Source organism: Arabidopsis thaliana, assembly GCF_000001735.4.
Source record: "Arabidopsis thaliana chromosome 1 sequence".
NCBI classification, from domain to species: Eukaryota; Viridiplantae; Streptophyta; class Magnoliopsida; order Brassicales; family Brassicaceae; genus Arabidopsis; species Arabidopsis thaliana.
In genome coordinates this window covers 20,879,558-20,893,517 of record NC_003070.9, presented here as the reverse complement: position 1 = coordinate 20,893,517, position 13,960 = coordinate 20,879,558, and the positions used below count along the sequence as shown (strand labels likewise).

Genomic DNA, 13,960 nt, shown 5'->3' with positions numbered 1-13,960 from the left:
ATTGTGTATGAACTACTCTAAAATTGATAAAAAAAATATTACAAGATATATGTTAAGATTTAATATGTATTTTAAAAAATATTCAATATATTTTGCCTCGAATATTACCTTAGTCAATTAATTAATAAAATTGCAAAATTGCAAAAGAAATAAAATAAATGTTTTAGTTAAACCGGCACTGGAAAAAAAAACCGGGCATTGGAACAAAATATATCGTCATGTATAAAACACAAAGCGCCTTAGCTTGTTAGAAATCTTCTCCACTTCTCTTTCTCTCTCACACCGTCTTTCTCTCTCCCTATCAAATCCCTTCTCTTCTAATACGCGATCCTCTTTTAAACCCTAGTTTCGGATCGCTCTTACACTTGGCGATTATCTCCAGGATCGTCAATTCTTCTCTCCTTCTCTTTTTCTTCTTCTCGTTCGTCTTCCTCAACGATCGCCATCAATCCAAAGTATTGGACCAGATCACCCCTCGTTGATATTTGTGATTCGATATCCACAAGTGATTACTGATCAATTCTCTATCGTCTCGAGGATTTGATCACTGCTTAATCCTTTAGTGTTTGCTTTAGGATATGCCCTGTCTGACTGTCTCTAAATCATCATGAAGCTTAGAAGGAGAAGAGCTTCGGAAGTGGTTAGTGTTACTAAACCACGTAATTAAACCTTTTAATCAATTGTATAACTATCTGTCTCTTTGCATTACTCTTTTTAATATCTGCTACTTGTTATTCATTTATCATTTGGAATTCAGTTTTTTAATCTCACTCAAAAGATTTATCTTTTTGTTTCGTTTGTCTGTTTCTGATGTCTTGGTGCATGGTTATTGTTGTGATCATTGATTGGTATAATGGGGTTTGAGTTCTTAAGCCAAACCTTGGAGGGTTTTTTTTTAATCTCACTCAAAAAAATTTATCTTTAGTTCCGTTTGCCTGTTTCTGATGTTTTGGTGTATGGTTATTGAGATGATCTTTGATTGGTATAATGGGGTTTTATTTAGTTCTTAAGCCAAACGTTGGAGGCTTTGGTAAATTGTTTTATTTGATGTTGTATATGTATTGGCTGTGTTAACCCTTTTTTATTTATTTGTAACCAGCCTTCGAAAATCAAATCGTTCATCAATAGTGTTACTTCTGTTCCACTCGAGCTAATACATGAACCCCTTGCATGTTTTCGCTGGGAATTCGACAAGGTACGTTTTGAAATCCTTGTTTGTGAACCTGTTTTCCCTTTAATTCTGTCATACTCTTGTTTTGATGGTTGGCGGTTTTGTTTTTTATATAGGGTGACTTCCATCATTGGGTGGACCTCTTCAATTATTTTGACACATTTTTCGAGAAGCACGTCCAAGTAAGGAAGGATTTGCATATTGAGGAAAACTTTGAGGAGTCTGATCCACCTTTCCCTAAGGATGCTGTTCTGCAAGTTCTCCGAGTTATCAGAGTTGTTTTAGAGAATTGCACGAACAAACATTTTTACAGTTCTTATGAGGTAAATAATCTGTGTGCCAGAATCCCCCTAACTATCATTCATATTTGCACTGTTTCTTTTTTATTGGTGCCACAATATAGTGTCGTTACTGATTTTTATCAACTCTTATTCCATGTTGATTTCTGGTTGTTCTGCTAGATATGTTGCTTTATATACTGAGATGTCTACCTGCATGATTCTCACACACTTTTTTTCTTCATAACTGCAGCAGCATCTTTCTCTCCTACTTGCATCTACTGATGCAGATGTCGTTGAAGCGTGTCTGCAGACGTTGGCTGCCTTTTTGAAAAGGCAAATTGGAAAATACTCAATAAGAGATGCTTCCCTGAATTCAAAACTATTTTCCCTTGCACAAGGCTGGGGGGGGAAAGAGGAAGGCCTTGGCTTGACGTCATGTGCCGCAGAAAACAGTTGTGACCAGGTTTCTCTCCAGCTAGGTCGTACTCTTCATTTTGAATTTTATCCTTCTGATGAATCACCAAGTGAGCTTCCTGGCGGTTTACAAGTTATTCATGTACCTGATGTCAGCATATGCGCAGAGTCTGACCTGGAACTTCTGAACAAATTAGTCATTGATCACAATGTTCCTCCCAGTTTAAGATTTGCGTTGCTGACCAGAATGAGATTTGCAAGGGCGTTCTCCTCTTTGGCAACCCGGCAGCAGTTTACATGCATTCGCTTATATGCTTTCGTTGTTTTGGTTCAAGCAAGTGGTGACACTGAGAATGTTGTTTCTTTCTTTAATGGCGAACCGGAATTTGTAAATGAGTTAGTTACGCTGGTAAGCTATGAGGATACTGTTCCAGAGAAAATAAGGATACTATGCTTGCTATCCTTGGTTGCACTATCGCAGGATCGAACTCGGCAGCCGACTGTTTTAACTGCAGTTACCTCTGGCGGGCATCGTGGTTTGCTATCTGGCTTAATGCAGAAAGCCATTGATTCTGTTGTTTGTATTACTTCCAAGTGGTCTCTTGCTTTTGCGGAAGCCTTGTTATCCCTTGTGACAGTCCTGGTTTCATCATCGTCTGGATGTTCAGCCATGCGAGAAGCTGGTCTTATCCCGACCCTAGTGCCTCTCATCAAAGATACAGATCCCCAGCACTTGCATTTGGTCAGTGCCGCTGTGCATATATTAGAAGCCTTCATGGATTACAGCAATCCAGCTGCTGCTTTGTTCAGAGATTTGGGTGGCTTGGATGATACTATCTTTCGGTTGAAACTGGAAGTCTCTCGTACTGAAGACGATGTGAAAGAAAAAAATTGCAGTTCTGATAGCAATGGGCCTGATACTGAACAACTTCCCTATTCGGAAGCATTGATTTCGTATCACAGGAGATTGTTGTTAAAAGCGTTGTTACGTGCAATATCCCTTGGAACTTATGCTCCTGGTAACACTAACCTCTATGGTTCCGAGGAGAGCTTGTTGCCTGAATGCTTATGCATTATCTTCCGAAGAGCAAAAGATTTCGGGGGTGGAGTATTCTCGCTTGCTGCCACTGTCATGAGTGATCTCATTCATAAAGATCCCACTTGTTTCAATGCTTTAGATTCAGCTGGTTTAACTTCTACCTTTCTTGATGCTATATCTGATGAGGTCATCTGCTCTGCAGAAGCCATAACATGCATACCGCAGTGTCTGGATGCTCTGTGTCTCAACAATAGCGGTCTTCAAGCTGTGAAGGACCGAAATGCCTTGAGGTGTTTTGTGAAAATATTTACTTCTCCCTCTTATCTGAGGGCTCTTACAGGTGATACACCTGGTTCTTTGTCAAGTGGGCTTGATGAACTCTTGAGACATCAATCTTCGTTGCGCACTTATGGAGTTGATATGTTCATTGAAATCCTCAATTCCATGTTGATTATTGGATCTGGGATGGAGGCCACCACCTCTAAGTCAGCTGATGTGCCTACTAGTGCTGCACCTGTTCCTATGGAAATTGACGTTGATGAGAAGAGCTTGGCAGTTTCGGATGAGGCGGAACCATCTTCTGACACTTCTCCAGCAAACATTGAGCTGTTTCTTCCAGATTGTGTGTGTAATGTTGCTCGTCTCTTTGAAACAGTTCTTCAGAATGCGGAAGTATGTTCCCTGTTTGTTGAGAAGAAAGGAATTGATGCAGTTTTACAGCTATTCTCTTTACCTCTTATGCCTCTATCAACCTCTCTTGGTCAAAGTTTTTCTGTCGCTTTTAAGAACTTCTCCCCTCAGCATTCAGCTGGTCTAGCCCGGATAGTGTGCTCCTACTTAAGAGAACATCTGAAGAAGACAAAAATCCTTTTGGTTTCCATTGAAGGTACTCAGCTTCTTAAATTAGAGTCTGCAATCCAGACGAAGATTTTGAGATCTCTTTCCTGCCTAGAAGGCATGTTGTCCCTCTCCAACTTTTTGTTGAAAGGATCAGCTTCAGTTATCTCAGAATTGAGTGCTGCTGACGCTGATGTACTGAAAGAACTTGGTATAACATACAAGCAAACGATTTGGCAGATGGCCTTGTGTAATGATACTAAGGAAGATGAAAAAAAGAGTGTTGATCGAGGATCTGATAATTCAGTTTCAGCTTCATCCAGTACTGCTGAAAGAGAGAGTGATGAGGATTCAAGCAATGCTTTAGCAGTTAGATACACAAACCCTGTTTCCATTAGGAGCAGTAGTTCTCAGTCTATTTGGGGTGGGGATCGCGAATTTCTGTCTATTGTGCGTTCTGGCGAAGGTATTCATGGTCGTACGCGACATGCAATAGCCCGAATGAGGGGTGGGAGAACTCGTCGGCACCTGGAGTCTTTTAATTTTGATTCTGAAATTCCAGCTGATCTACCAGTAACGTCATCTTCCCATGAGCTGAAAAAGAAAAGCACTGAAGTTCTCATTGCCGAAATTTTAAACAAGTTGAATTGTACACTACGTTTTTTTTTCACAGCCCTTGTGAAAGGATTTACCTCTGCTAATCGTCGCAGGATTGATGGGGCATCATTGAGTTCAGCATCTAAGACGCTTGGTACTGCGTTAGCTAAAGTATTTCTTGAAGCTCTTAACTTCGACGGGTATGGTGCTGCTGCTGGGCATGAGAAATCTCTGTCAGTGAAGTGCCGGTACCTTGGAAAAGTGGTAGATGATATCACTTTCCTTTCATTTGATACTCGAAGGAGGGTCTGTTTTACAGCTATGGTGAATAGTTTTTATGTCCATGGAACGTTTAAGGAACTTCTCACCACATTTGAAGCTACAAGTCAGTTGCTTTGGACAGTGCCGTTTTCTATTCCTGCATCTAGTACTGAGAATGAGAAGCCAGGTGAGAGAAATATATGGTCTCACAGTAAGTGGCTGGTAGATACTCTGCAAAACTATTGCCGAGCGCTGGACTATTTTGTTAACTCAACGTATCTTTTATCTCCAACCTCTCAAACGCAGCTTCTTGTGCAGCCAGCCTCAGTTGGTTTGTCGATTGGACTTTTTCCTGTACCAAGGGAACCTGAGACATTTGTGCGAAATCTGCAGTCTCAGGTTCTGGATGTCATACTTCCTATATGGAACCACCCTATGTTTCCAGATTGCAATCCTAATTTTGTTGCTTCAGTTACCTCCCTTGTTACACATATATACTCTGGTGTTGTGGATGCAAGGGAAAATCGAAGTGGTGTTACCCGGGGTATAAACCAAAGAGCCTTGCCTCTACAGCTTGACGAATCCATTGTTGGTATGATTGTTGAAATGGGTTTTTCAAGGTCAAGGGCTGAAATCGCGTTACGAAGAGTGGGAACAAACAGTGTTGAAATGGCTATGGACTGGTTGTTTACCAATCCTGAGCAGCCGGTGCAGGAAGATGACGAATTGGCTCAAGCACTTGCACTATCTCTTGGAAATTCATCTGAAACTCCAAAACTTGAGGATACAGAAAAGCCAGTAGATGTTCCGCAGGAAGAAGCAGAGCCAAAAGAACCACCTGTTGATGAAGTCATTGCTGCATCGGTAAAGTTATTTCAGAGTGATGATTCTATGGCTTTCCCGTTAATGGATTTGTTTGTGACACTATGTAACCGAAACAAAGGGGAAGATCGGCCAAAAATCGTGTCGTATCTTATTCAGCAACTGAAGCTTGTACAACTTGATTTCTCCAAGGATACTGGTGCTTTGACTATGATACCACACATTTTAGCATTAGTACTCTCAGAAGATGATAACACACGAGAAATTGCTGCACAGGATGGTATTGTGACCGTAGCAATTGGTATCTTGACGGATTTCAACCTTAAGAGTGAATCTGAAACTGAGATTCTGGCTCCAAAATGCATTAGTGCTTTGCTTCTTGTATTGAGCATGATGCTGCAGGCACAGACAAAACTCTCGTCTGAATATGTGGAAGGAAATCAAGGTGGATCTTTAGTGCCGAGTGATTCTCCGCAAGACTCAACAGCAGCTTTAAAGGATGCATTATCTTCAGATGTTGCTAAAGGGGAGTCAAACCAGGCTTTGGAATTGATTTTTGGAAAATCTACAGGCTATCTGACCATGGAAGAGGGTCATAAAGCTTTACTAATCGCCTGTGGCCTCATAAAGCAGCATGTTCCAGCTATGATCATGCAAGCTGTGCTTCAGTTATGTGCCCGTCTAACGAAATCACATGCTTTAGCTATCCAGTTTCTGGAAAATGGAGGCTTATCTTCACTTTTTAATCTTCCGAAAAAATGTTGTTTCCCTGGGTATGATACTGTTGCATCTGTTATAGTACGGCATCTTGTTGAAGATCCTCAAACTCTCCAAATTGCTATGGAAACAGAAATACGACAGACCTTGAGTGGGAAGAGACATATCGGTAGGGTGTTACCTCGGACATTCCTGACAACAATGGCACCTGTAATTTCTAGAGATCCAGTTGTTTTTATGAAAGCTGTGGCTTCAACTTGTCAATTGGAGTCATCAGGAGGGAGGGACTTTGTGATACTGTCAAAGGAAAAAGAAAAGCCAAAAGTTTCTGGCAGTGAACACGGATTCTCTTTGAATGAACCCCTTGGAATATCTGAAAATAAGCTTCATGATGTGTCAGGAAAATGTTCAAAAAGCCACAGAAGAGTCCCTGCTAACTTCATCCAAGTTATTGATCAGCTTATTGACCTTGTCTTGAGTTTTCCTAGGGTGAAGAGGCAGGAAGATGGAGAAACCAATTTAATTTCGATGGAGGTCGATGAGCCGACTACTAAAGTGAAGGGTAAATCAAAAGTTGGTGAGCCGGAGAAAGCAAGCTCCTCAAGAGTTGGTGAGCCGGAGAAAGCAGAAATACCTGAAAAATCTGAAGAACTGGCCAGGGTAACATTTATTTTGAAGTTGTTGAGTGATATTGTTCTCATGTACTCACATGGTACCAGTGTCATACTGAGACGGGATACAGAAATATCTCAACTTCGAGGATCCAATCTACCTGATGATTCACCTGGAAATGGAGGGTTAATTTACCATGTCATTCATCGATTGCTTCCTATATCTCTCGAAAAGTTTGTTGGACCTGAAGAATGGAAGGAGAAACTGTCTGAAAAGGCTTCCTGGTTTCTTGTTGTTTTGTGCAGTCGTTCTAATGAAGGGCGTAAAAGAATAATCAATGAGCTTTCGAGGGTTTTATCCGTATTTGCTTCCTTGGGAAGGAGTTCTAGTAAAAGCGTTCTATTACCTGATAAAAGAGTTCTTGCTTTTGCTAACCTGGTTTACTCGATCTTGACGAAGAATTCATCTTCATCTTCAAGCAATTTCCCTGGTTGTGGCTGTTCACCTGACGTTGCAAAGAGCATGATGGACGGGGGAACTATCCAGTGTTTGACCAGCATCCTTCACGTGATTGATCTTGACCACCCTGATGCTCCAAAGCTTGTCACTCTTATTCTCAAGTCTCTCGAGACACTGACAAGGGCTGCAAATGCTGCCGAGCAGCTAAAATCAGAAGTACCAAACGAGAAAAAAAACAGAGACTCTGATGAGAGACATGATAGTCATGGAAATTCAACTGAGACTGAAGCTGATGAGCTGAATCAAAATAATAGCAGTCTACAGCAAGTAACAGATGCAGCAGGTAATGGACAGGAGCAGGCTCAAGTTTCCTCTCAAAGCGCAGGTGAAAGGGGTTCGAGTCAAACCCAGGCTATGCCTCAGGATATGAGGATAGAAGGCGATGAGACAATACTGCCTGAACCTATTCAGATGGATTTCATGCGAGAAGAGATTGAAGGTGATCAAATCGAAATGAGTTTTCATGTTGAAAATAGAGCTGACGATGATGTAGATGATGACATGGGCGATGAAGGGGAGGATGATGAAGGAGATGATGAAGATGCAGATTTAGTGGAAGATGGAGCTGGTGTTATGTCTCTTGCTGGAACTGATGTGGAAGACCCTGAAGATACTGGCCTTGGAGATGAATATAATGATGACATGGTTGATGAAGATGATGATGATTTCCACGAGAATCGTGTAATAGAGGTGCGGTGGAGGGAAGCTCTTGATGGGCTGGATCACTTCCAGATTCTTGGGCGATCTGGTGGTGGAAATGGTTTTATTGATGATATTACAGCTGAGCCGTTTGAAGGTGTGAATGTTGACGATCTGTTTGCTCTGCGGAGACCCTTGGGCTTTGAGCGTAGACGCCAAACAGGCAGATCTTCTCTTGATCGATCTGGCTCAGAGGTACATGGTTTTCAGCACCCGCTCTTCTCCAGGCCTTCACAAACTGGCAATACAGCGTCAGTTTCAGCAAGTGCTGGCAGTATATCCAGGCATTCAGAAGCTGGCAGCTACGACGTAGCACAGTTTTACATGTTTGATACACCGGTTCTACCATTTGATCAAGTACCAGTTGATCCTTTCAGCGCTCGTTTAGCAGGTGGTGGGGCACCTCCTCCTTTGACTGATTATTCTGTTGTGGGTATGGATTCATCAAGAAGAGGGGTTGGTGATAGTCGGTGGACTGATATAGGTCATCCTCAGCCAAGTAGCCTATCAGCTTCAATTGCCCAGTTGATAGAAGAACATTTTATTTCCAACTTGCGTGCTTCTGCTCCAGTAAATACTGTTGTTGAAAGGGAGACTAATACCACAGAAATCCAAGAGCAGCTGCACCCGGATGTTCCTCCATCTGTTGGAAGTGAAACTGTTTTGGGTGATGGTAACGAAGGTGGTCAACAAAGTGAAGAACGTGAACTACTAAATAACAATGAAAATGTTAATAATCCACCTGATGTAATGGCTGAAAGTTTCGCTCAAGGTCAAGCTAATCTAGCTTCTCCTGTCAGCCAAGATACAGGTGAAAGTCTGCAGCAGCTTGAAGTTATGCAGCCTCTTCCTTTGAACAGTACACCAAATGAGATTGATAGAATGGAAGTTGGGGAAGGTGATGGTGCGCCTATTGATCAAGTAGACCACGAAGCTGTGCATCTTATCTCCACTGCTCAGGGTCAACCTGATACTTCCAGTATTCAAAATGTGTCTGTAACAGCTATAGCTCCTCCAGTAGATGATCCCGATTCTAATTTTCAACCAAGTGTTGATGTTGATATGAGTAGTGATGGTGCAGAGGGAAATCAAAGTGTACAACCTTCACCTTTGGACGGTGACAACAATGAGCTTTCGTCCATGGAAGCTACAGAAAATGTGAGGAATGATGAACAAGTTGAGGAAGGTAGCTTGGATGGTAGGGCACCTGAAGTGAATGCCATCGATCCTACATTTTTGGAAGCGCTCCCTGAAGATTTGCGGGCAGAAGTCCTTGCTTCTCAGCAAGCTCAGTCCGTCCAGCCACCAACTTATGAACCACCTCCAGTAGACGACATAGATCCTGAATTTTTGGCTGCGCTTCCCCCAGATATCCAAACAGAAGTTCTTGCTCAACAAAGGGCGCAAAGGATGGTACAGCAGTCACAAGGACAGGCAGTTGATATGGATAATGCTTCAATTATTGCTACTCTACCTGCTGATTTACGAGAAGAGGTTTGTATCTCTTTATTTGAATTAGGTAATTTGAATTGTCAAATGTTTATAACAATCTGAAATATGCTATTTTCAGGTTCTCTTAACTTCTTCAGAAGCAGTTTTGGCAGCTTTGCCTTCCCCTTTACTTGCGGAAGCCCAGATGCTCAGAGACCGAGCAATGAGTCACTATCAAGCTCGTAGTAGTGTTTTTGGAAGTAGTCACAGGCTGAATAATCGGAGGAATGGTTTGGGATACAATAGGCTGACGGGGATGGACAGGGGTGTTGGAGTCACTATTGGTCAGAGGGCTGTTTCATCTTCTGCAGATGGCTTGAAAGTAAAAGAGATTGAAGGAGACCCTCTTGTGAATGCTGATGCCTTGAAATCACTAATCAGGCTATTACGACTTGCACAGGTTAGTGGCATTCCTGTTTTACCCTACCCCCTTCTAACAAATAAACAAATCAATGATTTTGGTTCTTATTTATCAACGCCGAATTGACTATTTTAATTGAAGTATCACAAGCACTTTTTTAGGCTTCTAACAATGATGTTATTTTAATGTATCAGCCATTGGGAAAAGGCCTTCTGCAGAGGCTTCTCTTAAATCTATGTGCTCACAGTTTTACAAGGGCAAACCTGGTTCAACTTTTACTGGATATGATTAGGCCGGAGATGGAAACATCACCGAGCGAGTTGGCAATAACTAATCCGCAAAGACTCTATGGCTGTCAATCAAATGTTGTTTATGGTCGATCTCAGCTATTGAATGGTAGTACTTCTTACCGAAAGTCTTTGTCTGTTATTCTCGCAAGCTTCCAGAGCACTGACTGACTTTCTTTGTTCTTAACACAGGTCTTCCTCCTTTAGTGTTCCGCCGGGTGCTTGAGGTTTTGACGTACTTGGCTACAAATCATTCTGCTGTTGCTGACATGTTGTTTTACTTTGATTCGTCACTTCTATCCCAGTTGTCAAGCCGAAAAGGTAAAGAGAAAGTTACTCATGTGACAGATTCCCGAGATCTGGAGATACCTCTGGTTGTCTTCCTAAAACTGCTTAATCGGCCTCAGCTTCTGCAGAGTACATCTCATCTAGGGCTGGTATGTTTAGCATGATTTTCAGAAAGTAGGCATTTTCTCACAGCAATGTCCTGAAAATTTCTTTGGTTATTGTATCTGTATTGTTTCAGGTCATGGGCTTGCTGCAAGTAGTTGTCTACACAGCAGCGTCCCGAATTGAGGGTTGGTCTCCGTCATCAGGAGTACCTGAGAAATTAGAAAACAAACCTGTCGGTGAAGAAGCTTCAAGTGAAACACGAAAAGATGCTGAATCTGAGCTAGTGGGTGAAGCTGACCTATCTGTTGCAAGAAGGAAGAATTGTGCTGAAATATATAACATATTCTTGCAGTTGCCACAGTCTGACCTCTGCAATCTTTGCATTCTTCTTGGATATGAAGGGTAAGAGACGCCTTCTTTTCTTTCTTTCTTTGCGTTCCTGAACTTAGTCTCTTATATAGTTATATTTATATAGGTAGTAGTCTACACAACATAGGTCTTTTCTTATCCTTGGTCTCAATTATTTCCTTGAATTGCTTTAGACGAACTCACATGTTTTATTACCGTAATAGGTTATCGGACAAAATTTACTCGTTAGCGGGAGAGGTACTGAAAAAGTTGGCTGCCGTAGATGTTGCTCATCGCAAATTTTTCACCAAAGAACTCTCAGAATTGGCAAGTAGTTTGAGTTCCTCAACTGTCCGTGAGCTGGCAACACTAAGCAGTAAACAGAAGATGAGTCGGAGTACAGGTTCCATGGCAGGTGCTTCGATTCTCCGTGTTCTGCAAGTGCTTAGCTCACTAACTTCTCCTATTGATGAGAGCAATGTGGGAACCGAAAGAGAAACAGAACAGGAGGAACAAAACATTATGCAGAGACTAAATGTGGCATTAGAGCCCTTGTGGCATGAACTTAGTCAGTGTATCAGCATGACTGAGTTGCAGCTCGATCATACTGCAGCTGCATCAAATATAAACCCCGGAGATCATGTTCTAGGGATCTCTCCTACGTCCTCTCTCTCTCCAGGAACTCAGAGGCTCCTCCCTCTTATTGAGGCTTTCTTTGTTCTCTGTGAGAAGATTCAAACTCCGTCAATGTTACAGCAGGATACAAATGTGACAGCTGGAGAAGTAAAGGAGTCCTCTGCTCATGGTTCCTCATCTAAAACCAGCGTAGATTCTCAGAAAAAAACTGATGGTTCTGTTACATTTTCAAAGTTTGCTGAGAAGCATAGGCGACTTTTGAATTCATTTATTAGGCAAAATCCGAGTTTGCTGGAGAAGTCCCTTTCAATGATGCTGAAGGCACCAAGGCTGATTGATTTTGACAACAAGAAAGCGTACTTCAGGTCAAGAATAAGGCACCAACATGATCAACATATTTCTGGGCCATTGCGTATTAGTGTCCGCCGAGCTTATGTGTTGGAAGATTCATACAACCAGTTACGTATGCGCTCCCCGCAGGATCTGAAGGGACGTCTGAATGTGCAGTTTCAAGGTGAGGAAGGTATTGATGCCGGTGGTCTAACCAGAGAATGGTATCAGTTATTGTCAAGAGTTATATTTGACAAAGGAGCGTTACTCTTCACTACCGTTGGAAATGATGCCACCTTCCAACCGAATCCCAATTCTGTTTACCAAACTGAACATCTATCATACTTCAAATTTGTTGGTCGCATGGTAATATTTCAGAACCTTCTCAATGCACTCACCTGATTGTTGGTTTTTGGTTCTCTCTGATGTGTTTGTGATGTCACTGCAGGTGGCAAAGGCGTTGTTTGATGGGCAGCTTTTGGATGTTTATTTCACCCGTTCCTTCTATAAACACATACTCGGTGTGAAGGTGACCTATCATGACATTGAGGCGGTGGATCCTGATTACTACAAGAATTTGAAGTGGCTATTAGAGGTTTGAGGACCTAGCCTTTATTAATCTTTATCTATTACAAAGCTCAAAAATCGAAGTCAGGTCCTGCTTTTTGAGACTCATATTTGTGCCTTTTTCTGTTCATTTAGAATGACGTGAGCGACATACTCGACCTCACATTTAGTATGGACGCAGATGAGGAAAAACACATTCTTTACGAAAAGACAGAGGTTCGCTTGATGTGTTTTTGTTTTTTGTTTTTTTGGTGCTTTATCCCAAAGTGCCACTGTATTGAATTGATCATATTATCTTTGATGAAAAAGGTGACGGACTACGAGCTTAAACCTGGAGGACGAAACATACGGGTAACAGAAGAAACAAAACATGAATATGTTGACCTTGTGGCCGGCCACATACTTACCAATGCTATTCGGCCTCAAATCAACGCTTTCCTCGAAGGCTTTAATGAATTAATACCTCGTGAGCTTGTATCAATTTTCAATGATAAAGAGCTTGAGCTCCTAATCAGCGGGTTGCCTGAGATTGATTGTAAGTTGGATTCTATTGATCAATATCTATGTGCTTATCCATTAAGTTATTATAATAACAATCTTTTTATTTGTTTTAGTTGATGATCTAAAAGCCAATACCGAGTATACCAGCTACACGGCAGGATCCCCTGTTATTCATTGGTTCTGGGAGGTTGTCAAGGCTTTCAGCAAAGAAGATATGGCTAGATTTCTTCAATTTGTCACTGGAACATCAAAGGTAGACCAATATTAGCAGCTTCTGTCCAAGTCACTTGAGATTCTCTTTCTGATATATATGTACTTGTTTTTTTTTGTCTGGTTGGTTTGATCTCGATTTTGATCTCCTTCCTCTATTCCCCTTTTGAAACGCTAGAAATTCATAGAAAAGGGAAACTTTCATATGTTTTACAAGCGGTGTTTCTGTTTTCAGGTTCCTTTGGAAGGCTTCAAGGCACTGCAAGGTATTTCTGGCCCTCAAAGATTACAAATCCACAAAGCATATGGAGCCCCAGAGCGGCTGCCATCAGCTCATACATGGTTAGAAATCATTACAAAGCTCTTTTTTATTTTAAAATTTTAGTTGTTGGCGTAATTTAACAAATCTTGTTCTGTTGCAGTTTTAACCAACTAGACCTCCCTGAGTATCAATCTAAGGAACAGCTTCAGGAACGCCTGCTACTTGCAATTCACGAAGCCAGTGAAGGTTTTGGGTTTGCTTGAAGAAAGCTTGTCGAAACCAACCCCCGTCACCTTAAGAATCAGTGAAAACCCATCAATCCTTCATTCTTTTGACTCCTCTGTACATGTAAGCTAGCTTTCATACTTGTACATTCTTTAAGATTCACCATAAATTGCTTAGTTTGGAACAATAAAAGTCTCATGATTTCTGTTGTGGCAGATCTCGAAGATTTTCAGGCAGGATAAGGAGAAAGAGCTTTTGATTAAGACTGCAGAATGAATAGAAATCGCAAGTGGCTATTTTTGTCTGTCCATATTATGTTAGTATTAGTCTATTTATTATTAGGGTTTCTCTCTGTCCCCTTAGGATTTTGTATATCAAAA

The 13,960-nt window shown here is 41.5% G+C and overlaps 1 protein-coding gene and 1 long non-coding RNA gene across 2 annotated transcripts; one reads left to right on the top strand and one right to left on the bottom strand.

The window, feature by feature from the left end:
- Positions 1–249: 249 nt before the first annotated feature.
- Positions 250–13,618, top strand: UPL1 (LOW protein: E3 ubiquitin ligase-like protein; the record flags this gene model as incomplete). The annotated part of the gene is made up of 15 exons (NM_001198316.2): positions 250–640; positions 1,100–1,195; positions 1,288–1,494; positions 1,703–9,463; positions 9,540–9,860; positions 10,016–10,217; positions 10,301–10,545; positions 10,635–10,903; positions 11,074–12,181; positions 12,264–12,410; positions 12,518–12,598; positions 12,692–12,917; positions 12,997–13,136; positions 13,329–13,435; positions 13,516–13,618. The coding sequence occupies exons 1-15, from the start codon at positions 608–610 to the stop codon at positions 13,616–13,618; spliced, it is 11,046 nt and encodes a 3,681-aa protein (NP_001185245.1). The 5' UTR covers positions 250–607.
- On the bottom strand, positions 8,379–8,860 carry AT1G08073. Its single transcript, NR_139365.1, has 2 exons — positions 8,801–8,860; positions 8,379–8,692 (listed from the first exon to the last, which is right to left on the bottom strand). It is a non-coding gene; the product is annotated as an other RNA (long non-coding RNA).
- Positions 13,619–13,960: the final 342 nt, after the last annotated feature.